General features: G+C 40.4%; 1 protein-coding gene across 3 annotated transcripts in view; it reads right to left on the bottom strand.

Moving 5' to 3' along the window:
• Positions 1 to 19,051, bottom strand: part of pemt (phosphatidylethanolamine N-methyltransferase) — a 48,414-nt gene extending 29,363 nt beyond the window's left edge. Inside the window, exons 1-3 of one of the 3 annotated variants that reach the window (XM_053238783.1) lie at positions 18,769 to 19,044; positions 17,408 to 17,515; positions 6,652 to 6,767 (exon numbers count right to left, since the gene is read on the bottom strand). In XM_053238783.1, the coding sequence (XP_053094758.1) occupies positions 6,652 to 6,767; positions 17,408 to 17,515; positions 18,769 to 18,840 (296 nt within the window). In that variant the 5' untranslated portion in view covers positions 18,841 to 19,044. Of the gene's footprint in view, positions 1 to 6,651; positions 6,768 to 17,407; positions 17,516 to 18,768 lie in introns of all 3 variants that reach the window. The other 2 variants (XM_026934582.3, XM_053238784.1) reach the window with 2 other exon arrangements.
• Between the last annotated feature and the right edge of the window lie 8,577 nt (positions 19,052 to 27,628).

Raw genomic sequence — 27,628 nt, 5'->3', positions numbered from 1 at the left:
CCCAATCAAATTTTATATTGATTATAAAATACTACTATTGACCTATAAAGCACTGAATGGTCTCACACCTCAGTACCTGAGCGAACTTTTGGTCTTTTATGATCCGCCACACCTACTTCAATCAAAAGGTGTAGGCTATCTCGAATAGTGAAGGCTACAGCAGAGGGTAGAGCTTTCTCTTACAAAGCCCCACAGTTATAGAACAGCCTTCCTATTAGTGTTTTTTTTTTTTTTTTTTTTTTTTAAGTACTTAAGTACTTTAGGAAGAAGTAAGTCTTTAGACATCATTTGAAGACTGCCAGAAGTTCATTCCACCACCTTGGTGCCAGAACAGAGAAGAGTCTCGATGCATGCCTTCCTTGTACCTTGAGAGACAGTGGGACCAGTCGAGCAGTGCGAGGTGTGATAAGTGCTTTGAGATAAATGGGTGCTAGTCCATTCTTGGCTGTGGGAACATTTAGGAAGGTTGAAAACCAATCGTGCAGCTGCATTTTGTATCAGTTGTAGAGGACGAATGGTGCTCAGAGGAAGACCTGCCAGAAGTGAGTTGCAGTAGTCCAGTCTTGAAATGACAAGGGACTGAACAAGCATCTGTGTGGCCTGTGTGGAAAGAAATGGCCGAATTCTTCTGATGTTATGAAGGAGAAATCGACATGTGTGTGTCAGATTAGCAGTGTGAGAGGAGAAGGACAGTTGATTGTCAATGGTTACCCCAAGGGTGCGTGCAGTAACCGAAGGCAAGATCAGAGAATTGTCTAGGGAGATTGCAAGATCCTGAGATGGGGATGAATCACCTGGGACGAACAGCAGTTCAGTTTTGCTGGGATTAAGTTTCAGCTGATGAGCTGTCATCCATGAGGAGATGTCTGCCAGACATGCTGATATCTGAGCAGAAACACGAGTGTCTGAGGGAGGGAAGGAGAGGATGAGTTGAGTGTCATCTGCATAGCAGTGGTATGAAAACCCATGTGAGGATATGACCGCACCAAGAGATTGAGTATAGAGGGAGAACGTGAGAGGACCAAGGAGCCTCGTGGGACACCAGTAGAGAGTCTGCGGGGAGCAGATGTGGATCCCCTCCATGTCACCTGATATGACCGACGATAAAGCCTTTTGTGAATAGTTTTTTCTTAGGTAAAGGGGCAGATCTGGAGGGTTCACAGGCATAGAGTGTTGTGGTGAACTGGGATGTTTGGATGCTGTTGCTTTTCTCAGCCTTTGCAGAAAGTAGAGATGCTGCTGGGCTTTCTTGGCTATGGAGCTGGTGTTGAGTGACCAGGTGAGGTTCTCCACCAGGTGAACACCAAGGAATTTGGTGCTCTTCACAATCTCCATGGAGGAGCCGTTGATATTCAGCAAAGAGTGGTCACTCCGTGTTCTCCTGAAGAAACCATCTCTTTTTTTTACTGCACATTCAGGGACAGGTTGTTGGCTCTGCACCAGTTTGTTAGCTGCGCCTCCACTCTGTATGCTGACTCGTCCTTCTTCCTAATAAGACCCACCACAGTCATGCCATTGGCAAACTTGATGATGTGATTCAAGCTGTGCATTGCTGCACAGTCATGAGTCAGCAGAGTGAACACCAGTGGACTAAGCACACAGCCCTAGGGGGGCCCCAGTGCTCAGTGTGATTGTGTTGGAGATGCTGCTTCTGATCCAGACAGACTGAGGTCTCCCAGTCAGGAAGTCAAGGATCCACCTGCAGTGGGAGGTGTTCAGGCCCAGCAGGTTCAGCTTTCCAATCAGGTGCTGAGGAATGATTGTGTAGAATGCTGAACTGAAGTTTATGTCCTTTTTGGACAGGTGGATGAGGGCCAGATGGAGGGTGGTGGCAATAACGTCATCTGTTGAGCAGTTGGGACGATACGCGAACTGCAGGGGGTCCAGTGAGGGGGCAGCAGGGTCTTGATGTGCCTCATGATGAGCCTCTCGAAGCACTTCATGACGATGGATGTGAGTGTGCGTCAGGACGGTAGTCATTGAGGAAGGACACTGAAGACTTCTTCGGCACGGGGACAATGGTGGTGGCCTTGAACGACCGAGCCGCTCAGGGAAACCTCAGCCATGGTAAGACACAGCACCTGGTCTTTGGGAGGAGGAGTGGTCTTCCTCACCACCATGTCATTCTGTGCCTCACACCGAGCGTAGAAGGTGTTCAGTGCATCTGGAAGGGAAGCATTACTGTCACAGGCAGGTTATGTCCTGTAGTTGGTGATGGCCTGTATGCCCTACCATGCACCATGTGTTGCCACTGTCCTTGAAGTGGCTGTGGATTTTCAGTTTGGCCTTCACTGTTCTTGGGGCTGCCTTTTCACCTGCTCTGAAGGCAGCATCTTGGGTCCTCAGCAGGGCACACAGCTTCGCAGTCATCCACAGCCTCTGGGTGGAGCATGTGGTGATGGCCTTGGAGACAGTGATGCCATCAATGCACTTGCTGATATAGCTGGTCACTGATGCCAAGTTGGTGGAGTAGCCATCAGTTGCAGCCTCCCTGAACATGTGCCAGTCAGTGTGCTCAAAACAGTCCTGAAGAGCAGAGATGGCTCCTGCTGGCCAGGTTTTCACTTGCTTCAAGATCCAGAGGTTTCGCCCCTCTCGTTTCCAAATCCACATGCTGATGGAATTTAGGGAGCACTGATTTGAGACTCGCATGGTTGAAAACTCTGGTGACAATAAACAGTCCGTCGGGGTGTGCGTTCTGCAGTTTGCTAATAGCCCCATACAGTCCCTTAGAATTAGCACTGGGGGGAATGTACACTCTGGCTATAAGGACAGTGGTAAATTCCCGTGGTAAATAAAATGGTCTTCATCTAACAGTCACAAACTCTGCCAGCAATGAGCAGTACCTAGAAACTAGCACCGAGATCTTGTACCACTCTGTGTTGATGTAAACACACAAGCCACCACTGCGAGCCTTACTGCACAGAGCTGCATTTTTGTCAGCACAAAACAACTCTGTCGCTGAGCCACGTCTCCGTGAAAACAAAGATGCAGCAGTCTCTAAACCATTCTGCCATGAAAAGTGGGATAAACTGCCCAAATCCAGGTGTGCAAAGCTTGTAGAGATGTATCCAAGAGGACTTGTAGCTGTAATTGCTGCCAAAGGGGCTTCTACAAAATATTAAATAAAGGGTCTAAATACTTTTATGAATAAAAGATTTCAGTTTTTGATTTTTAATTAATTTTTGAGAATCTCTAAAAACATGTTTTCACTTCATCATTATGGGCGTGTACATAATGGGTAATAATGGCAATTACATTATGGGTAATAATGGCAATTATATCCATTCAAAATCAAATCCACAAGACAATAAAGTGTGCAACAAATAAAGGGGTCTGAATACTTTCTGAATCCACTATATAGTAGTATATAGCTAAAATAACTTTGTCAATGCCCATATATTGATTGACCTGACTGTATTTACCAAAAAAATTATACTTGCTGTATGAAATTAACTATATCACAACATATCAACACAAGCAATAGATAGGCTGTGAAGAGTTGGAGCCTGTGCTCTCTCTCTCTCTCTCTTTCTTGATTTTAGCAGTAGAATTTGGTCAATTAGAATTAATATTTTACCCACATTATTATATTCGTTTCTATCACTCCCAGGAGAGGTGCCCTTTAAACACTTTATATATAGGGACATGCAATTGTCTAGAGACATTTAAAATAAAAAGAGATTATAATTGAAATACTCAGTATTACGACTACAAACAGGTGTCTTGCTATACATTGTCTTAGAAATTATTATTAAGCTGCTCAGTTGACCTGGCTACTGGTATAACCCTGCCAGCAAAGCTAAGTGGAGTCAAATCAGTGAGTTGATCTTGCATTAAAAGTTTGGCTGGATGGACTTAAGGGTCTTCAAAATCCAAATAGAGCTTAAGCTGCTTAGTTGCCCCGCATATATTGTCCAAGATGCCTCAGACCATTTATACTGTATATGCTGTGGATCTACTAAGCTGTTTCCTCCCTCTGTATGATAGTTAATAATAAGGAACTTGATAGTTTCTAATAGTTTCCGGTGTCAGACATTTCGGTTGAAAGGACATGATTTCTACACCCACAGAATCATCACTATTTTGTGAAGGAAGTAAAAGGCAACACAAAAGTTGTATACACATATTATGCACATATACACTCACCGGTCACGTTAACATGAACACCTGTACACCTGCTCATTTATGTAGTTATCTAATCAGCCAATCATGTGGCAGCATGAAATAAAAATCATGCAGATTCAGGTTAAGAGCTTTGTTTAAAACTCACATTAAACATCAGAACGGGGGAAAAATGTGATCGCTGTGACTTTAAACATGGCACGGTTGTTGTTGGTAGATAGGCTGATTCGAGAATTTCAGAAACTGCTGATCTCCTGGGATTTTCACACACAACAGTTTCTAGAGTTTACAAAGAATGGTGTGAAAAACAAAAAACATCCTGTGTGTGGAGATTCTGCAGGCTGAAACACCTTGTGGATGAGAGAGATGCCCAAACTGGACAGTTGAGTGGAAAAAGGTGATTTTTTTCCTAATCTTCAACTGTCCAGTTTAGGTGAGCCTGTGCCCATGATAGCCTCAGATTCTTGCTCTTGGCTGATTCTTGGCTGATAGCCTCAGATTCTTTTTTGTTTTGTGCATGCTGCGATGCTTTTCTGCTCACCATGGTTGTAAAGAGGGATTATTTCTGTTACTATATCCTTCCTGGCAGCTCGAACCTATCTGGCCATTTTCCTCAGTTAATGAAATACTCAAACCAGCCCTTCTGGTACCAACACCCATGCCACGATCAAAGTCAAAGTGATCACACTTTTTCTTCATTTTGATGTTTGATGTGAACATGATCTGATGCTCTTGATCTGTATCAGCATGATTTTTTGCATTGTGCTGCTGCCACATGATTGGCTAATTAGAAGAGTGGAGATTATTATAACAGCAAAGGGGGCCTGTATACGGAATGGGATGTTCAAAAAGCACATGTGCGTGTGATGTCTGGTGTGCATACTTTTAGCCATATAGTGTATTTCTAGGATTATATCCTAAGTAATGTACCAGTACCCACCTACAAGTACACCACTGACCTATTGTTTGTTACTCTTCCCAGGTTTAAATGTGCAAACAAAAGTTAAAGTATTTTCCACCATCAGGAAATGCAAAGGCTCAAAATGTACCTAATACTATGAAACTATGTCCTTCCTAAATGTACATGTGCATATTACCACCCACATATTAGTTGAATAGAATAGATTTTCCTCTCTACTGTTTACTCTCTGATGATTTGTCCTTTTCTCAAATCCCATGACTGCTCACGTCAGAGAATCATACAAATACAAATGACTTTACCCATCTATGTTGAATTATGTATATTGAGCTAAACAGCTGCCCTGCCATGGAAATTTTCCCTCAGTGTTCTCCTGTTACAAAATCCTCCAGCAGATACAGAGGCATGAACTCCTGCCAAAGAGGTCAAAGCCATTGAAGGGAATACACAGGTCACCAGCAGCGAGGTGCTATATATGCAATTTAGATCACTGGAAACATGGGGGCTTTAAGAAAAGACTACCATACTCGAGATTTTTCTTTGAAAAGGTACAGAAAGATCAGCCATTAAAATACTAGAGGCAGAAAACTGGATGTATGAAATTTTTTTTTAGGAAGCAAACAACTTTGAGGTACTGGGCAGCCATGATGCTTTCTCACTTATGATGATGCCTGTAGTTTATAATGGATTGCTATTGTCTTACCCAAGAAGTCTGAGAAATCATTGCTTGTAAAGTCTGGAGTAATTTAAGAATCAGAAATGGTTTGATCTTTTGTTAACTTAGATACTGTGCTAAATGTGAATCTAATATTATTATAATTACTATACTTTTATATTGTTGAATATTTTAACATTTTAATCAATTGAAAATGGAAACCTAAGGCACATATTCCAGCAATTCTTATTTTTGCTGTAACAAAAATCAAGTGGTCTGTATGACTGGATGACTCATTATGTAAATTAAAAAAAATTGTATAAATCATATGCTATGGCCTTTGCAGTCACCAGATCTCAATTGAACATGTATGGGAGATTTTGGAGTGACGTGTTAGACATCGGTCTCCACCACAAATCCCAACTGAGGGAAAATCTTTCAAAAGAATGGTGTTTATCCCTCCAGGACAGTTCAAGAGAGATGTAAAATCTGTGCCAAGGTGCGCTGAAAATGTTCTGGCTGCTCATGGTGGCCCAACACCTTACTAACATTCTTTAGTAAGTTGTTTTTTGTTGTTTTTTCCCTGAAACTGTCAGCCATCTGTAGATATTTCTAAGAAAATTACTGTCATAACATCCAAAACATACCTGACAGGATGAGGAACATGGAAAAAGAGTAGTTGCTCAGCTTTGTGCTTAGATTTGATTTAGCCAAACTTTTAGGTCAATTTGAAAAAGCATCTACAACTAAATACATGGGACTGCAATGTGCTATGACATTAAAACATTCAGTCCAAAGGTGCTCAACTCAGAGAAATCCAACCTCTTACAATATTGTTGTATCTTACAAAAAACATCCATTATATTTCCTTTGTGCTTTTTTCTTAAAAGTCTGACAGCTGTACATTTGTGAAGTCTATAAATTTGACTGCTAAGCGAGTTATTTGTATTACCTGTGACTCCGGTAAACATTGAGAAGCAGAATGACAGCACCCAGGCAGTAGCAGGCTGCATACGGGCTTTTAAACATGCGTGTCAGACCTCGTGTTCTGTGTTCCCATCTGGCAACCTAAAATATGTAAGTGCACACATCAATAACACTGAACGAGTACTGTAGCTTTAAGGTCATAGTAGGATATTGAGTAATACCTTAAACATTATCTGAAATAATAAAGATTATTATTAGTACATGAATGTATTAATTTATTAAGGATGTAATTCAAAAAGTGCATGCATTTTTAACTAGCTTTGTGGGGTTTAGGTGAAAGCTAAAGCTCTCTACTTTGCATTTCCATGCTGATAAGTGTACAACACCACACAACCTCTGCGATATTTTTACACAGGCTCCTGAATATATATTTTTACTTTAATAAACAAGTATATTTCAAATAATGAGCTTATCACCAGCAGAATAAGAAGCAATTTGTTCATTTGGGACCCTTTAGGCCTTATGGAATTAACATACACAGGTTGATGCTCATGCTGCTTCCAGTTAAGTCAGTTTACACTGTCTAAATTTACACAGTGATTGAAATATTGAACTAAAGGAATCTAAAGTTGCTGTTAGCTTCTATTACAGAAAAATAGTCTAAAGATTGGTTGTGTAAGAAAGGAGAGCAGTTGCCTAATATGATTAGGCATTAACACTGAATATGGGTTTGAATTTTGCCAAGTTGCATGTTTCATGTTTGCCAATCCTGATAATCCTAAATGGTGTCACTGGTTTGAGGTTCTGCCACTAACATCTGCATTTGTATTCTGTATGTCCAATCCTTTGTAAAATAATAAAATATTAATAATAATAGATAGTAAAATAATACTACATAACTATACTACAATCCTTTTTGCACAATCCTTTTTCAATTAGCCCAACAGTAATCAAGTAATTTCCCTACCATTCTGTCATGACGGTATTCAAATCCTGTTTAGCTTGTTCATGTACCTTAATGGACTTGTGCATTCAATACTCCATGTACAAAAAACTACGGCAGTAATTACCTTGCTGAAACAAAACAAATCCAGTTAAAAAAAAAGTCACCATAATTAACACTAATTTGGGACAAAAGTATCAACTAGCAGCTGAAGGGGTTTTTGACAGTGATTGTGCAGAGGCTTGAGTGTGTGTATGTTTGTAAGATGGGTGTGTGTGTCTGTTTTAGTTTTCAGGCCTTGTTATAACCTGATTAATGCATGCTGGAGCTCTGAGGGTCTCAGAGGGCTGGGGAACAGAACATGTTGCAATTGCATGCATGACACACCTCTGGTCTGTTATCATATGTTTACTTCTGTTGTCTTCCCAATATACCAATTACCTTCATTTTAGGTACTCAACACTCCCCCTGAACATTTGTTTATGAAAATGTATCTATTTGTACTGAAAAATGAAATTGTCAGTAAGTGTGCAACATTCACAATTCAGAAATCTATACAGTAACCAATTGCATGAGTGGGAGAGACAACTCTGTGTGTGTTACTTTCCCCTATGTATGGAGACTTTTGCCTTTATGAACCACCACAATCGATTTGAAATAAAACAATCAAGATGTGATTGAAGTGTAGACTTTCAGCCTTATTTTAAGAGGTTCCACTAAAATATGGCATTTACCATTTAGGAATTACAGCCATTTTAAGCAAAGTACTTCCATTTTCAGGGGCTCAAAGGTATTTGGACAATTGACCGACAAGAAGTTAATTGACCAGGTGCGGTCCATTCTCTCGTTACTTCAAGACAAATGAAGCAGATAAAAGGTCTGGAGCTGATATCAGGTATTGAGTTGGCAGCTGTTCGACTGGAGCTACCAATATGAAGTCCAAGGAGATGTCAATGCAAGTGAAGGAGGCCATCATTAGGCTGAAAAAACAACATAAATCTATAAGAGAGATCGCAAAAACCTTAGGTGTGGCCAAATCAACAGTTAGGTACATTCTTAAAAAGAAAGAAAGCACTGGTGAGCTCAACAACATCGAAAGGCCTGGAAGACCACTAAATTGGATGATCACAGAATCCTTTCCATGGTGAAGAAAAACCCCTTCACTACATCAACAGACGTCAAGAATACTCTGGAGAAGGTAGGCGTATCATTGTCAAAATCTACAATCAAGAGACGCCTTCATGAATGTAAATACAGACGGTTTACAACAAGGTGCAAACCACTGGTAACATTCAAGAACAGGAAAGCCAGATTAGACTTTGCCAGAAAACATCTAAAAAAAGCCTCCCACGTTCTGGAATAAGATTCTTTGGACTGATGAAACCAAGATTAACTTGTACCAGAATGATGGGAAGAGTAAAGTATGGCGAAAGAAAGGAGCAGCTCATGATCCAAAGTATACCACATCATGTGTCAAACATGGTGGAGGCAGTGTTATGGCATGGGCATGTATGGCTGCCAATGGAACAGGCTCACTGGTGTTTACTGATGATGTGACTGCTGACAGAAGTAGCAGGATGAATTCTGACGTATATAGGGCTATACTCTCTGCTCACATTCAGCCAAATGCTACAAAACTGATAGGACGCCGCTTCACAGTGCAGGTGGATAATGACCCTAAACATACTGCGAAAGCAACTCGAGACTTTTTGAAGGCAAGGAAATGGAATATTCTTCAATGGCCAAGTCAGTCGCCTGATCTCAACCCAATAGAGCATGCTTTTCACTTACTGAAGACAAGACTGAAGGCAGAAAGACCCACAAACAAGCAGCAACTGAAGGTGGCTGCAGTGAAGGCCTGGCAAAGTATCTCCAGGGACAAAACTCAAAATTTGGTGATGTCCATGGGTTCCAGACTTCAGGTAGTCATTGACTGTGAAGGATTTTCATCCAAGTACTAAAATTATGGTTATATTTACAATTCCTGTAATTCCTAAATGGTAAATGCCATATTTTTGTGGAACCTCTTAAAACAAAGCTGAAAGTCTACACTTCGATCACATCTTGATTGTTTTATTTCAAATCCACTGTGGCAAATATAATAAATAAAGGCATAATATAAAGGCAAAATCACAAAAACTCTGTCATTGTCCAAATACTTCCAGACCTGACTGTGTGTGTATTTATATATATATATATATATATATATATATATATATATATATATATATATATATATATATATATATATATATACAGTCAGGTCCATAAATATTGGGACAGTGACACAGTTTTGGTAATTTTGCCTCTGTACACCACCACAGTGGATTTGAAATGAAGCAGTCAAGATGTGACTGAAGCGTAGACTTTCAGCTTTAATTCAAGGGGTTTAACAAAAATATTGCATTAACCGTTTAGGAATTACAGCCTTTTTTTACAGAGTTCCTCCATTTTCACAGACTCAAAAGTAATGGGACAAACTAATATAATCATAAATATTAGGATTATTTTTATTACTTCGAGGTAAATCCTTTGCAGTCAATGACTACCTGAAGTCTGGACCCCATGGACATCACCAAATGCTGAGTTTCCTCCCTTGAGATGATTTGCCAGGTCTTTACTGCAGCCATCTTCAGTTGCTGCTTGTTTGTGGGTCATTCTGCCTTCAGATTTGTCTTCAGTAAGTGAAAAGCAGCTCAGTTGGGTTGAGGTCAGGTGACTGACTCGGCCATTTAAGAACATTTAATTTCCAAGCTCTTGGGCTGCTTTCACAGTATGTTTTGGGTTGTTATCAATCTGTACTGTGAAGCGCTGTCCTATCAGTTTTGCAGCATTTGACTGAATCTGAGCAGAAAGTACAGCTCTGTACACTTTAGAATTCATCCTGCTACTTCTATCAACAGTCACATTATCAATAAACCCCAGTGACCCAGTTCCATTGGCAGCCAAACATGCCCATGCCATAACACTGCCTCTACATGTTTGACGGATGATGTGGTATGCTTTAGATCATGAGCCCTTCCTTTCCTTCTCCATACTTTTCTCTTCCCATCATTCTGGTACAAGTTAATCTTGCATCAGAACTGGTCAGGCTTTTTTTAGAGGTTTTTTAGCAAAGTCTAATCTGGCCTTTGTGTTCTTGAGTGTTACCAGCGGTTTGCATCTTGAGGTAAACCGTCTGTATTTACATTCATGAAGGTGGCTCTTGATTGTAGACTTTGACAATGATAGGCCTACCTCCTCCAGAGTGTTCCTGACTTGGCTAGATGTTGTGAAGGGGTTGTTCTTCAATAAGAAAAGAATTCTGCAATCATCCACTTTAGTTGTTTTCTGTGGTCTCCCAGGCCTTTTGGTGTTGCTGAGCTCGCCAGTGCATTCCTTCTTTTTAAGAATGTACCAAATTGTTGATTTGGCCTTCCTAAAGTTTCTGCTATCTCTCTGATAGATCTGTTTTGGTTTTTCAGCCTAATGATGGCCTCCTTCACTTGCATCAACACCTCTTTGGACGGCATATTGAGAGTTCCCATGAACAGCTACCAAATGCAAATTCAACACTTGGAATCAACTCCAGACCTTTTATCTCCTTAATTTATCATGATATAAGGAGGAAACAAGCCACAGCTGGCCATGAAACTGCTTATCAGTCAATTGTCCCATTACTTTTGAGCCTGTGAAAATGGAGGAACTCTGTAAAAAATGGCTGTAATTCCTAAACGGTTAATGCAATATTTTTGTTAAACCCCTTGAATTAAAGCTGAAAGTCTACGCTTCAGTCACATCTTGACTGCTTCATTTCAAATCCACTGTGGTGGTGTACAGAGGCAAAATTACCAAAACTGTGTCACTGTCCCAATATTTATGGACCTGACTGTATAAAATAAACCTTTTGCCATATAGTTGCGTGTATATATATATATATATATATATATATATATATACACACACACACATACACACACACACACACACACACACAATATACACTATATGGCAAAAGGTTTGCGCAACTGTTTCCACAAAGTTTGGAGGAATACAATTGTACAGAATGTCTTTGTACACTGTAGCTTCACAATTTCCCTGAATGGACATATCCCCACAGCCATGCTCCAAAATCTAGTGGAAAGCTCTTCCAGATGAGTGGAGGTTATTATAACAGCAAAGGGGACTAAACCTGGAATGGGATGTTCAACAATCAAATCAGTTGTCAGGTGTCTACAAACTTTTTGGCCATTTAGTGTGTGTGTGTGTTTGTGTGTGTATGTGTGTGTGTGTGTGTGTGTGTGTGTCTATGTATGGAAATTGGATGCTTGTATTTAAAAATCCCTGAGCTCCAGGATCCTGCCAGAACGTAATGTCCACCACTTTTGCCAATTGTTCCTGATTTTTCAAGCATGCCAAGCACCTTGAAAACTCAAAAAGTGGGATGTGCTGTTATAGCGAAATAAACTTCCGGGATGTAAATGCCCACCACTTTTATTCCTGAAAAGCCTTATCTGATCACATACAGTGACTTGCATAAGTATTCATGCTTTATGCAAGGAACTCTACACCACACATAGATTCTTCCAATCTTGCACCAGTTATGATAACAAATACGGCCTACCTGTAGACTTATGAATGGTTTATGCACTACATAAATATGTTCTTACTTTCAAAATCATTTAATTTACGTAAAAGGTACGTCTTTTATAATATCTACCTAATTTCTAACAAAAAGAGCAAATTCCATTTTCCAGTGGTAGAGCAGGCTGGATGATTGCAATGCAAAAAATAAATGCCACTGATATTATTGAAATTAAATAATTGAATTTGAAACACACTTCACTTCACACTTCACAAAAAAAAACAAAAAAATGAATTTACATTTGTTTAGAATTGTTCTATACTGCTCTTTTTTCTCCATCCACCTCCCAAATCTCTCAGAAGATACCAGACTGCTTTTTTGATATTTCTGTCTGGATTTAAAAAAAAAAAAAAAAAAAAAAAATACAAAAAAAAACACATCATTTGAAACTCAACCTTGACAAAACTGAACTGATATATCTACCAGCTAAGAACTCCTCCTGCTGCGTGTATGCTGCACGCAGCTAAGAATCTTGGTGAAATTCATCATCAGAAGAATTGGACCTTTCCTGGGCCCACAAACCCCACTCACATTCTCATACAGCACAGTATTTACAAACTTCAATTCACTACAACTCCCTACTTGCTGATTTTCCTTCATATGATTATATCTCCTCTACACAGTATTCAGAATGCTGCTGGTTCCTCCCCAAGACAGGCTCTTTCACATTATCTATGTACCCTGGCTCAGAACTACACACCTGTATGCCGACTAGATTTTCATCCTCACACACCTGTATGCCAACAAGATATTCATCCTCAGACCTTGCCAACAAGATCTTCATCCTTCATCTTCAGACAGTATGTACAATAACACTACTTTTCTCTGCCCTTATTTTTGCATTACTCAATAGGTTTCTGCATTTTTTTCAGTGTTTATTAATATAAAGCTGGTTCAGAATGAAAACTGTAGGCTAAAGATTTTTCAGAAGGTATGTCTCATAAATAATATATGCATTTGTACCAAGACTTACAACTGATTTAGAAAAAGACTATAAAATCATCTGAATATCCACAAAGCGTGTGTGTACACCTAATGTGTCATAGGCCAGCCTGCTACATTAGTATGAGTACAATGCATTATGTTCTAATGAAGTGCAGGAATAAGGGTGAACACTTTGTTAAGTGGAAATGGCAAGTGGTGACTGATGAGCATGAACTGATTCCCTTTCTTATTGTGCTGGAGAGGAAACAGAAGGGGAAACACCATGTTCTCTCATTACAATGTAGGAACATGAATCAGGGCCCTGGCATTTTTCCCTGCCCTGGAACTGGACAGCTTCACCACGTCTTCTCTAACTACTTTCTAAAGCTCTGACAAAAGTATCATTTTCATTTTGGTAAATGCTGGGTAAGAAACACTCTCAGTAAAGGGAACAAACAAAGTACATTTCTTATGTTAGCAGAATGCCAATGTAGCTACATTAGGCTTGAACTAGAATTCACATTTTGTTCAGAAAATGTGAGTGGTGCTTGCCCCTGCAAAATTTGACACCGACATGCAGCTGCACATGCCGGTCAGTAGGGGGAGCTACATGTGTGTACACACTTGTTGAAGTATAACTAATTTGACCTAGATCAATATCCTTAAAGATTGTATTTAACTTTTTTAAGTTTTTAACGTAACCCCTTAGGCTTTATAGTAGTCCGTTTGCGTGATGTCGTTAGAATACCCATAATGCAATTCTCCTCACTGAAATGAGCATTTTGATATATCACTTGTCTATGTTGCATGAGTTTTGTGATTCCACTCATTTTGGGGTTAACATGCATTTGATGTGCATGTCACTTGAGTAAAATACACATAATGCAACTCCCCTCAATGTTTTGATATATCCGTGTACCAGTATTTTTGTGATAACACTCAGTTTCTGGATGTTAGGCCCTGTGTGTGTAAATTAGAATTTTTGACAGTTCACTTCATGAACATTCCGTCAGTGTACGTCTATCAGATTTTTTTGCCCGATTTTTGTTTTGTAAATCACCTGACCCTCGCCTTTTTTATGCTGTTCAAACATCGTAAGTCTGATCACTTATAAAAGTCATAGCACACCTCTCCTCAATAAGCCAGTTGATTTGAGTTAAGCACCAAACTTTTGTCCAGCCTAATAATAATAATAATAATAATAATAATAATAATAATAATAATAATAATAATAAAAGCTGCAAGCAGCATTTTTGGGGGCCAAGCATGTGAACTGCGCATTCACAGACACGCTACACTTGTTGTCTAAGCAAATACAGGAAAGCAGAGCCATATCTCATCCAATACATCTTTGTAGGTGGTAGGTGGGGGGAGTGAATGACCATGGGGTCACCATACTTGGCTACACATCACGTCACAATATCTTTAGGCAAGTGATGTGTATGTTTTGACCACAGACAGTGGTGGAATTCTCTGACTGTAGGAGGAAAGGTCTAGATGAACAAATGGGCAGCAGGGTGGCATTGCTGCTGCAGCTGCCACTACTGCTGTGACCTGTGGTGTTGTCAACATTCTTTTGATAACTTTTTCCAGGTTGGTCTGAATATGATGCATGCCAAATATTATGTTGAATGGACATAATTTGTAGGAGAAGCAAAAAAAATGATAGACAGAAAGTGCACTCGAATTTCAGATGTTGGTGTGTGTTTACTTCAGCATACTCAAGGGAATTATAGGAAAAAAGAACTGAATTTAGCAATAGTATTTATAGTATTTTATTATTAATAATTATTCTCAATTCTGTACATGACCTAATAGAAGCCCATATTTTGGGTATTTACAAATTGATTGGAAATATTTAACAACCCAATTAATAATAAGACACCTCCATCTATCCCCCAAGCTAAACAATGTCGCGCCAAATGCTGCATGCAGAAGCACTCAATGCACATAACAGCCAGCAGCGCTACAGTGCTCACTTCTGTGTTTTCATCTGTGTTTATGTTTCCACGTTTGTTTTGTTATGGTTCATGTTCTGTCTCCGCCATTGTATTGTTATTGGTCGTTTCCATCATGTGTCCTTACTGTTCGCATCTGTTTTCAATTTAACCCTTGATTTAGTTTGTATATTTAAACCCTCGTGTATCTTTTGCCCAGTGCCAAGTAATGTTCAGTATTTAGCTGCCTGACTTTGCCAAGCCTTTTTTTTCCATGTTGTTATACTCCAGGTCATTGTCCTAGCTCCGTTTTCTCGTTTGTGTACTTTCATTCTCCCACTATCGTTGTTTGTAAATCACCTAACCCTCGCCTGTTTCTGTATTTGATTCATGTTTTGGATTTGTCCGCCTGCATCTCTAACAAAATGCCTTTTACTGCATCTCTAACAAAATGCCTTTTACTGCATTAGCTCCAGACAGAGGCCTACGGGGTGGTCTCCGCAGCCAAGTTCCAGACAGAGGCCGAAAAGGCAACCTCTCCTGCATAGCTCCCTTCAGAGGCCGACAGGGCGGTCTCCCCTTTAAAGCTCCCTCCAGATGCCAACAGGGCAGCCTGCCCTGCCAAGCTTCAGCCTGAGGCCGACGAGGCGGATGAGGTGGCCTCCCCTGCAGAGCTCCCTCCAGAGGCTGACAGGGCTGCCTCCCAAGTCCTGCTAATGCGAGAGGCTGTAGGCATGGCCTCCCACGACATACTCACACCAGAGGCTGACGGCATGGCCTCCCAAGTCCTGCTCCTGCCTGGGGCCAACAGCACGGCCTCCCACAGCCAAGCTCCAGACAGAGGCAGACAGGGCAGCCTCCACAACCAAGCTCCAACAAGGTGGCCTCCCCTGCAGAGTTCCCTCCAGAGGCCAACAGAGCAGCCTCCCTTGCTGAGCTGCAGCCTGAGGCTGATGAGGTGGCCTCCCCTGCAGAGCTCCCTCCAGTGGCCGACAGGGCAGCCTCCCAAGATATGCTCCTGCTTGAGGCTAACAGCTTGGCCTCTCAAGTCCTGCTCATGCCCGAGGCCAACGGCGCGGCCTCCCAAGTCCTGCTCATGCCTGAGGCTGAACGTGCAGCCTTCCAACTCCTGCTCACGCCTGAGGCCGACGGCACAGCCTCCCAAGTCCTGCTCATGCCTGAGGATGACGGTGCGGCCGCCCATGCCCTGCTCATGCCTGAGACTGATGTCTCAGCCCCACCACCTGACCCTGGCGAGCCTATCCCAGTTCCACCATCTAACTCTGGCAAGCCTGTCCCAGCCCCACCAACAAACACTGGCGGGCCTGTCCCAGGCTGTGCCAGCTTTGTCACCTGATCCCAGCGAGGATGTTGCCGACCTACCACCTGCTTCCCAATATCCCAACCGGCTCCTCTGGTAGAAGTGAACATGATAGAAAATGCCTGTCCAGGGACCTTGGGTTTAGCCTGGACATTTTACCCGGAGGGGCCAGACTGCCGGGGGAGTGGCTGAAGGCACTGCCGGAGCAACGCCATTGGGGGAATCTGTCAGGGACTTCGTGCCGAGCGTACCTGTTTTGTTTTGGTTCATGACCTGTCTCCACCCTTGTATTGTTATTGGTCGTTTTCATCATGTGTGCATCATGTGTACTGCTCGCACCTGTTTTCAGTTTAACACTTGATTAGTTTATATTTAAACCCTTGTGTCTTTTGTCCGGTGTGAAGTAATATTCAGTGTATCCACCTGACTTTGCCAAGCCTTTTGTTTCATGTTTTTACACTCCAACTCATTGACCTAGTTCCGTTTTCTCGTTTGTGTATTTTGATTATCCCAATTATCATTGTTTGTAAATCGCCTGACCCTCGTCTGATTCGAGTTTCTGTCTTTGATTCACGTTTTGGATTTGTCTGCTTGCCTCTCTAATAAAACGACTTTTGCTGCAATTGCATCCCACTCTACATGCCATTTCTGACACACAACTTTCTAATCAAATATAAGCTGTAATTTCTGAAATGTAACAACAAGCTTTTATGGCAAGTGTGTATTTTTTTTTTTTTTTTTTACTGCAAACTAAACACTATATTTCTGTATAATTCTGTATAATTAATAAAGTTTTGTATAATTCACTAGTGTGCTAAAACTAACAATTATCTATTACTGGTAGATTGAAATTGCAGATTATACTGTTATACTATACTGTTATACTTTATATATTTACAACAGAAAAACATACTGTAAGTTCAAATTCCTATTATTCCATATTCAGTATTCTACACAGAGTAATGTATTACAGCTGTATTACAGTAGTGAATTACAGCTACACACTACTCTCTGCCTAAGTGCTGAGCTCACCACATTCCAGAAAAATGGGTTGAAGATGATGGTGATGACAGCTATGCAGAAGCTGGGCTCTCTCAGATCAATGTACTTCATTACCTCATACAACACAGACATGTCTGCCTGAAATAAGTAAAAAGAGAAGGAAAGATCAGTCCACCAGTGTCATGTGTCTCAAAGCAGCTGCACACAAGCATTGTGGTTGTCATATATCTAATTTAGTTACAGCAACAAAAAAGCAATGATTTTTATTCCTATGCCACTAGGTGTTGAAGGCATTTTGTTTTTGGGTTGTCTGATTTGTCCATTTGTCCAAGATTCTCAATTAGCACAATATCTCAAGAATGAGTGGTTGAATGTGTGTAGGATTTATATGAAATTATCAGTGTAAACAGCAGATGAATGGATTCAGTTTTGGAATTGATCCAAACAGGGTCAAGTTCACAGCAAGGTCAAATGTCTAGTTTTTCTTCAATAGCTTCCTTCTTGTTTGAAGTATGTTTTAAGGGTGTTTCAGGCATACAAATTAGTAACAAGGAGGATTAGACTTGTTGGAAGCAAAGCCATTCCCAACTCCACTGGTATTGAGTTTGACTTATTTTCATTGGAAACTTTCACAAAAAAGCTCCAAAACTAAACTTTATGCATAGCAATTGTGGGCTTATTAGGTTACTCTCACACATTTTGTTGAATAAACAGTTCTAGATGTTTGGTGAACAAGAGCATATGAACTAACATTTTTAAAAACACTCCCACAAATGTGTAACTTGGATCAGGGGTTCTTCAACTTTAGCCAGGAACATATTTAACAGTCATAATAAAATTCCTCGGAAGTTCCAAGGATTAAACCTATTCAATTCAAATGACCAATCAAGTTAAAGCAAGAACTAATAACTCACTCATAAAATATAACAACACTGTAAATTGTGGCTTATGTAACCACTAAGAAAATACTGCCTGAGAACCCTGTCCTGTACCTTTTTTTTCCATTGCATTTACTGTTACAGCATTTAGCAGCCACCCTTACCCAGAGAAATTTAGAAATAAGTCCTTTAACATTATTATCCTCTCAGAGTACAACAAAGCAGTCTTTCAGATATCATTTGTTTATTCAAAAAAAGTGAGTCTGACATCCTCCACAGGCTATCACCCCTACACCGGCACAAGCATCAACAACCAGTAGAGACGTTCAAGCGAAGCGAGCAACACGTCAGACGTGGGCACTTTTATGAGGAGTAACAGCATTTATATCTAAATAATCATAATAATTGTTAAAACATTCCGGGGTTTTATCGCTCGACAGAAATATGGCAGTCCGAAACCCTCTGAAGTTTTCTGACATAGCTCTGTGTGTGTGTGTGTGTGTGTGTGTGTACCTTGCTATAGTCCACTTTATCGAGCCCTCCACAGCAGTCGGGATTAATCTCAGTGATCGCAGCGGAATTCATGAAAACACCTTCCTTTCATTTTAGCTCTAAATCACAGAGTAACATGCTCTACTTCCGCAAACAGCAGTTGTGAACATTTAAAGAAATAACATAATGTGTTAGACTCTCAGGCCGGTGCTGTTTGCAAAGTATGACACTTCAACTTTAAACTAATGCTGAAAGGAATTGTGGGTAATGGAGTTCAGATACGGAGTGTGGATCCCGATTGCACCAACAGGCACATTAGCTCATATTGCTTCCGGATTTTGTCGAAGTAAACGCCTCATAGTGCAAATAATAATATGAACACAATGACCATGAGTGCAGTTGAAAAACACAATTAAATAGGTAAAACCTAATGGAAATAATATCATGATGAACTATAAAAAAAAAAATTAAAAAAAAAAAGGAGCAAGAGACGGGAATTTATTAATGATCATGTTTCAGCCTCTTTAAGGGAGGATGTGACTCAGTAAAAAGAAGGGAGGAATATGTTCAGTAATGTTTATTAACTCTACTGGTTAATAAAATGTGTTTGTAAATTGTGAGTCTCATCCCTGGATTCTCCACAATGCTGAAAATGTAGATGACTAGTTCCAGCACAAATACACTGCTCTCTGTGGGATCGCTACATGTTTCAGCCTCTGCTTCTTTCACAAAGGACAGTGTCTCAATAAAACTAGGGTGGAATAGTTCAGGACATGTTACAGCATAAGAGAAATTTTTGTATCACTTATTAAAAAAAACATTTACAGAGAGAAAACATAAACATTGTTGTTAATTTTTTTAGGAGACATTTAGTTAACATTTACGGAAGGAGTGATTTGCAACACGGTGCTTTGCAGTTTCCCAACACAGGAAAGTCTTCAGGACAGAGGGGTTTACATTTTCTGGTCTTTTCCTGATTAAAAGAAAGACTGCTTTTTTTTTTTTGGGTGGGGGGGATAACATATGTTATAATATAAGAGCCCCCCCAGCCAATAAGAAATTCAGGTTCTGATTCTCCACACAGGAAAGTTTGGAGGTGCCCAAGATTTTGGGAATTGTGGGGCCATCAGAATACTGTCCTCTCACATTACTACAATACCCATGAGTCTTGTCACCTCCCAAACAATCAAAAATCAGCAATAATAATAATAATAATAATAATAATAATAATAATAATAATGATCAGTACAGCTACAGGAAACCTTTGGTGGAGGTTGTTACTGCTAAAAGTGGTTCTACTAATGAAAGGGTTCCCAGCCATTTTCAGAGCCAGGGCTGTGAATTATTAGTCAAAGACTTCAACAGCTACCAACCAGGGAGTGCGAAGGCTATCGTGTGCTTCCTCCAACGCACATGAAGCCAGCCGACTGCATCTTTTCGAACATGTACCATCAAGGGCTGGTATAACACACTTGGACTCATATATATAAGCACACTCCATTCACGCACTCGTTGTGAAGTATCTGCTCATCTGTTTGTTTTTTCATCTGACGTACCAAGCCTTTGTATCAGTGCTCTCATTTTTGTTATTGTCTGTTTTCCTGGTTTTGTGATTTTTGCCCTTGCCTCTGATACCCTGTTTGTGAATTGCCTGTCCTACTGCCTGTCCTTGACCACATTTAAGCCAAGGTTTGTTGTTTTTTTTTTTCAGGTTTGTTGCCAACTTCAATAAAAGCATTACCCTCAACTGCAGTCTGATAGGACTCATGTGCTTCTGAATTTATTGCAACAGTTTGGGGAAGGCTCACAAAAATTATTGTGAGATAGGATGGGCAGTGGGATAAACTAATATTTTGAGGCAAATGAAGGATGCAAATTGAAGCTCAGTGTTAATTAAACATTTAGCGAAGGATGCAAAACATACACATCGTAAAAAGGGGTAAAATGTTTGATAAAAGATGTATTTTTGTATTATTCCCAAACAATGGCCTCTAATATTGTTAATATTTCTTAGATTAGTAAATGAGTAAAGGCATTATATATTTGTTGTATATCAATATACAGTGGATATAAAAAGTCTACACACTCCTGTTAAAATGGCAGGTTTTTGTGAAGTAAAAGAATGACACTAAGATAAATCATGTCAGATCTTTTCCTGCCTCTAATGTGAAATTGTAAAGTATACAAATAAAGTGAAAAACAAACAGAACCCTTTTTACGAAAAAAAAGAGAAAAAAAACATACAGTAACCTAGTTGCATAAGTGTGCACACTCCTAAACGAATACTTTTTTGAAGCACCTTTTGATTTTCTTACACCACTCAGTCTTTTTGGGTAAGAGTCTATCAGCATGGCACATCTTAAATTGGCAGTATTTTCCCACTCTTTCTTGCAAAAACATTATAGATCTGTCAAATTGTGAGGGCGACTCCTGTGTTCAGCTCGCTTCAGGTCACCCCACAGATTTTTAGTTTGATTCAGGTCTGGGCTCTGGCTAGTGCATTCAAAATCATTGATCTTCTTTTGGTTAAGCCATTCCTTTGCTGATTTGGATGTATGCTTTGGGTCTTTGTTGTGCTCAAAGGTGAAATTCCTTCAGCTTACTAGCAGACGCCTGAATGTTCTGCACTAAAATCGACTGGTATTTGTATCTGTACATGATTCCCTCCACCTTAATAAAAGCCCCAGCTCTGGCTGAAAAAAAGCAGCCCTAAAGCATGATGCTGCCACCATCATGCTTCACCGTGGGTATGGTGTTCTATTGGTGATGTTTTTTTTTTTTACACCAAACATAACTTTTGGAATTATGGAATTAGTATACCTTTTCGAATTGGTGTCATCAGACCATAACACATTTTGCCACATAGTTTAAGGTGATTTATAGGTCTAGCCACCCTACCCCACAGCCCAAACATGTGAAGAGAGAGATTGTTGTCACTTGCAGAGAGTAGTCAGTACCTGTCAGATATTCCTTCAGCTCCTTTAATATTGCCTTAGGTCTCTTGGCAGCCTCCCTGGTAGGTTTTTGTCTTGTCCTTTTATAAATTTTGTCCTGTTCTCGGTAATGTCACTGTGGTGCCTCATTTTTTCCACTTGATAATGGCCTTCACGGTGTTCCATGGTACATCTAATGTTTTGGAAATTCTTTTATACGCTTCTCCTGATCAATATCTTTCAACAAGTGAGATGTCATACAGACTTTGTAAGATCTTTGCGGACCATGGCTTCAGCAGTCAGATGAAACCAAGATGTCAGGAAAATCCTATAGAAACAGCTGATCATTATTTGGGGTTAATCAGAATAATTTAATTTGACATACAGCCACAGCTCCAATTATAAAAGGGCATACACATTTATACAACCAAGTTATTGTAACCTTTTTATTTTTCCTATTTATCTCTAAATGTTTCTGACTGTTTTTCACTTAATTGTTATACATTGTAATTTCACATTGAAGGTGGAAAAAGTTCTGATATGATTAAACTTAGTTTCATTTTTTTACTTCACAAAAACCTGCCATTTTAACATGGGTGTGTAGACTTTTTATATCCTCTGTATAATGTGGGCATTTCATGTTATTTTTAACAAGCAGAGCATTGTTGTTCCTAAATGTTGGGCAAATATATAAATGGTGAGCAACCTTTCTATGGTCACAAACTCTTCTTCTTGCTGACCAACCTCATTAATACTTCTGTAATTGAAAATACAGTATAATATTGTGAATGAATTAAAGGTAATTCCATGCACCAAAATCTAGTGGAAAGCACCTTAAATGTATTTTCAAGAAAAATACAGGATCACCATACTCAATATTATTCATAATCTATTCTCTGTACTCCTTATCCTACACAGGGTTGCGGGGTAGCCTGGAGCCTATCCCAGGGGACTTGGGGCACAAAGAAGGGGACACACTGGACAGGGTGCCAACCCATTGCAGGGCACAATCCCACACCCATTTACACACTACAGACAATTTGGAAGTGCCAATCAGCCCATGTCTCTTGGCTGGGGAAAGAAACTGGAGTGCCTGTAGGAATCCCCCGAAGCACAAGGAGAATATGCAAACTCTACACACACAGGGCAGAAATGGGACTTGAACCCCCAAGCCTGGAGGTGCAAGGCAACAGTGCTAACCACTAAGCCACCATGACTACCAATATTATTTGTAATAACAGACTTTTTTAACATTATGCATAAAAAAAATTCATATTGCAGGGTTTAGTTTTGTACATTATATCCGTGGCACTTAAGTTTCTTAACATAAGATATTAATGCATGCGAGGCATAGATCATGCAGCATCACTGCTACCTGAGTGGCGTCCAAATTGCCCAAATTGCACAACACATACACTGATACATACATACATACATACATACATACATACATACATCTGATATTCAAATATGATGTATTTTTCTACCTCAGATAGACTATCAGGACATTTGGAGGATAAAAGTGCATACATGACTGCGTGTCCTCTCACAGCTCCACGTATATCATTAAGCTTGCTGACGACACAGTGGTTATGTGCTTAATCTCCAACAATAACAAGACCTCCTACATTGATGAGGTGGAGAAACTAGTAGCGTGGTGCCAGGCTAACTGTCTCTCTCTGAATGTCAGTAAAACCAAGGAGTTGGTCGTGAACTTCAGGAAGAGGCAGCAGCAGAACTACACCCCACTCAATATTGGCGGGACCCCTGTGGAGAGAGTGAGCAGCTTCAGGTACCTTAGAGTACATATCTCTGAGGACCTGATCTGGACTCATCACATATAAGCTCAGGTTAACAAAGCCAGAAAATGGTTGTACCACCTGAGACTGCTGAGGAGATTCTCTGCATGACATCTATGCCAGGCAATGCAGTACCATAGCTGACTTTTTTTTTTAGTTCCTATCCTTATTGTTGTTAGCATAATGGAGCTTCACCTGATCCACGTCCCCTGCCCGATTTGCAGCTCACATGAGTATGCACACACTTTATGACTCTACCTGCTCTATACCACACGTGTGTCATTTCACCAAATTACAACATTGATTAAAAACACCTTAATAAAAATTAAATAACTTGTTTATGGAAAGTGGATAGCTTCATTGGTAGTTTTGATACATTGTAATTACATAACAAAAAGATTGGAGACCATCCACTTTGAATACAAAATTCAGGCAGCATCATTGGTATCTGAACAACGTTGTGGATTGGGTAACCACACAGGGCTGTGCTTGAGATGTCGTAGGCCTGAAATTCTCCCCATTTTATCAGGTGGACCAGGAAACAAATAAACACACAATTTAAATGAAATAATTACATACATAATTAAAAAATATAGAAATGAAATTTAAATATAGAAAGGCAACATTTTTTATGTCACACAAAGGAATAAAATGTAGGTAAGTATTCTGTCACTAAAACCATGTAACACAAGGTGAATTCAGGTACAGTATCTTAGGATATTAGGAGAATAAATAAATTAGGAGTGTTTAACTTAGCACCATTTGTTTTCTGGCCTGATAACTGAAATAAGCTCTTGCAGTGGAAATGCTTGTTAGAAATAACACTTAATTCATGTGATGAGCATGAATCATGAGCATCAAACAGGAAGCTGAGCCCAAAAATCTTGAGGCAGGAAAAAAATCACATATGCTTTAATTAGTTATAAAATTGTGATAACTAATACATATTTATGATAAAACATTTATGATGCATATATACATGAGATATACAGTTTATATTTGATGAACCTAAAAAATCACAGCTTCCAACCGCTTTTTGTAGCCAGCTAGTAGTCAATCTATTCATGTTAGATGAATTTTCACCCTCTCTTCTTTGCATAATGCTTCTATTGCTGAGATATTTTTGGGCAGTATTGCATGCATGGCATGTTTAAGATCTATCTACATATGTTCAATGACGTTAAAGTAAGGGGACGGTGAGGGCCATTCCAAAAGCTTCAGCTTGCTTTCTTGAGGTAGTTCATGGTGGATTTTAAGGTCTGTTTTGGATCACTGTCCTGTTGTAGAAGCCAATCCCTTTTCAGTTTCCTTGATCGTGTCACATTTGCTTCCAAAAATTGCTGGAACTGATTCTTTCACCTACCTGCAATGTTTCCTGTGCCACTGGCTGTCACACAAACTCAAAGCATAATAGATCCACCACCATGTTTAACTGTTCATTTTGCCAAAGTCTGCTCCTTTTTTTAACCAAAACATACCTTCAGTGATTGTGGTCAGAGAGTTCCAATTTTACTTTATCAGTCCACAGCACTTGTTTTCAAAATGCCTCTGGCTTATCTAGATGTTTTGCATACTTCAGATGTTGACTTTTGTGATTGCAGGTAGGGTCTCCCCTCTGGTAACTCTTCCATGCAGATCAGGTTTGTGCAAGCAACACAGCAGAATGGTGCACCACAACTTTTGTGTCAGCTAAATCTTCCTGCAGGTCCTTGCTGTCATAGAGGAGTTTTGCTTTGTCTATCTGCCCAGCATACAGGCAATTCTATCTTAGAGTTTTCTTGGTCTTCAAGATTGCCTCGATTTTTGAGCTCCCTTGAATGTCCGAGCTCCTCACCCTATCTCTAAGGCTGAGCCCAGCTACCCTGCTCATTTCTTCCACTTGTATCCACAACCTCATTCTTTCGTTCACTACCCAAAGCTCATGATCATAGGTGAGGAGTGCAGATTGACTGGTAAATTCACCACAACAGACCGGTACAATGTCCACACAACTGCTGGCAGTGCACTGTTCCATCTGTCAATCTCTCGCTCCACTCTACCCTCACTCAAGAACAAGCCCCTGAGATACTTAAACTCCTCTGCTTGAAGCAGTATCTCATTCCCAACCTGAAGAGAACAACCCACCCTTTTCCAGCTGAGAACCATGGCCTCAGATTTGGAGGTGATGACCCTCACCCTGGCCGCTTTTCACTCAGCTACAAACTGCCCCAAAGCACGCTGTGGGTCACTGATCAAAGTGAAAGTGAAGTGACGTGTGGCCAAGTATGATGACCCATACTCAGAATTTGTGCTCTGCATTTAACCCATCCAAGTGCACACACACACAGTAGTGAACGAACACACACACACACACACACACACACACACACACACACACACACACACACACACACACACACACACGGAGCAGTGGGCAGCCTTTTTTGCTGCGGCGCTCAGGGAGCAGTTGGGGCTTTGGTGCCTTGCTCAAGGATCTCCCCTCAGTCGTGGTATTGAGGGTGGGAGAGAGTGCTGGTCATTCACTCCCCCCACCTACAATCCCTGCCGGACCTGAGACTTGAACCTTCGGGTTACAAGTCCGACTCGCTAACCGACTCTCTAACTCTCTAACCATTAGGCCACGACTGCCCCGTCAATGAAGCCAACCGGACCACATCATCTGCAAATAACAAAGATGCGATCCTGAGGTTATCAGACCGGACCTCCTCTGCCCCTTGGCTGTGCTTAGAAATTCTGTCAGTGAAAATCATGAACAGAATAGGTGACAAAGGGCAGCCCTGGCGGAGCCCAATGTACACCGGGAAGCAGTCTGACCTGACGTTGGTGATATGGACCAGACTCTCACTCCGGTTATACAGGGACCTAATGACCCATAATAACAGGTCCAGCACCCCATATTCCCAAAGCACCCTCCACAGGACCCTCCACAGGGACACAGTCATATGCCTTTTCCACAAAAGTCCACAAAACACATGTAGTCTGGTTGGGCAAAGTCCCATGAGCCCTCCATGATCCTTTTGAGTGTAAAGAGCTGGTCTATTGTTCCACAACCAGGATGGAATCCGCATTGCTCCTCCTGAATCCAAGGTTCTAATGTCCAGACCCTCCTCTCCTGTACCCTGGCATAGACCTTCCCAGGTCTTTCAGTTCTTTCAACAGTTCTCCATCCCCACTGTAAACAGCAGTTTTTGCTTCTGCCATCTGAAAAATCTGCAGGAACTGTGTGATGCAATCATGTCAACATGGCCCAGAATCTCAAAGGAATGTTTCAAACATCTTGTGGAATCCATGACACAAAGAATTGCGGCTGTTTTGAGAGCAAAGGGGGGCCCCACACAGTATTTGTATACTGTTCCTAATAAAGTGCTCTGTGAGTGTATTTTGTATGTTCATGCATACTTTCTTATTATTAAACATTATAATTTTTACTTGTGTGTGTTTCTCTCTTGTCATAAATGAGTGGATTTACCATCTCTTATATTGGAGATGCAACCATCATCAAGTTACATCTCATCCTGAGATAATGTGATGGTTATGTTCCAGATTCATACTACTAAATGTCAAAATAGTAAGCATGCCACCTAGCCATCAGTACTTATAGTGGCTTACTACAAAGCCCATGACTTGAAATTAAGTGTGTGAAGGTGAAAAGGTAAAGAGAATTGCTATCTGTAACATGCTATTTGTTTTTACTTTTCTTTTAGTACCAAGTCGTATATCATTCTACACATAGAATGACATAAAGTGACACTGTGGGCTGTGGGTGTAATGATCTCAGCACTGTAGATCCATGCAGACTATAGGTGACAGAGTCAGGTGATTACACAGAGTGACATGCCCTCTCGATCTGATCTCCATTTGGTCTAATATATTCCAACACATTTCAGCGATGAGTCCGGTATACGTCATCAGCAGTTGTGATACAGATTCGCAGGTGTAATGAGCATGAATGAAGTCGATTATTTACTCTATCATCATTTTTTCCCAAAAATGTGTTTGGAGGAGAAATTAAAAGTATATATAGTAAGCACACATTGTCTAATCAAAATACAAATTACGTGAAAGGACAGATGACAGAACCGTAAGTTTAGTGGGGGATTTTGTTTGGACAAGAGGGTTACAACTTTTCTGTTTATTGTGTTTGTTATT

The sequence above is a fragment of the Pangasianodon hypophthalmus genome, chromosome 12 (assembly GCF_027358585.1).
Source record: "Pangasianodon hypophthalmus isolate fPanHyp1 chromosome 12, fPanHyp1.pri, whole genome shotgun sequence".
Lineage (NCBI taxonomy): Eukaryota > Metazoa > Chordata > Actinopteri > Siluriformes > Pangasiidae > Pangasianodon > Pangasianodon hypophthalmus.
Note: the sequence above shows the minus strand (reverse complement) of the source record. Positions and strands in the feature narration are given on the sequence as shown.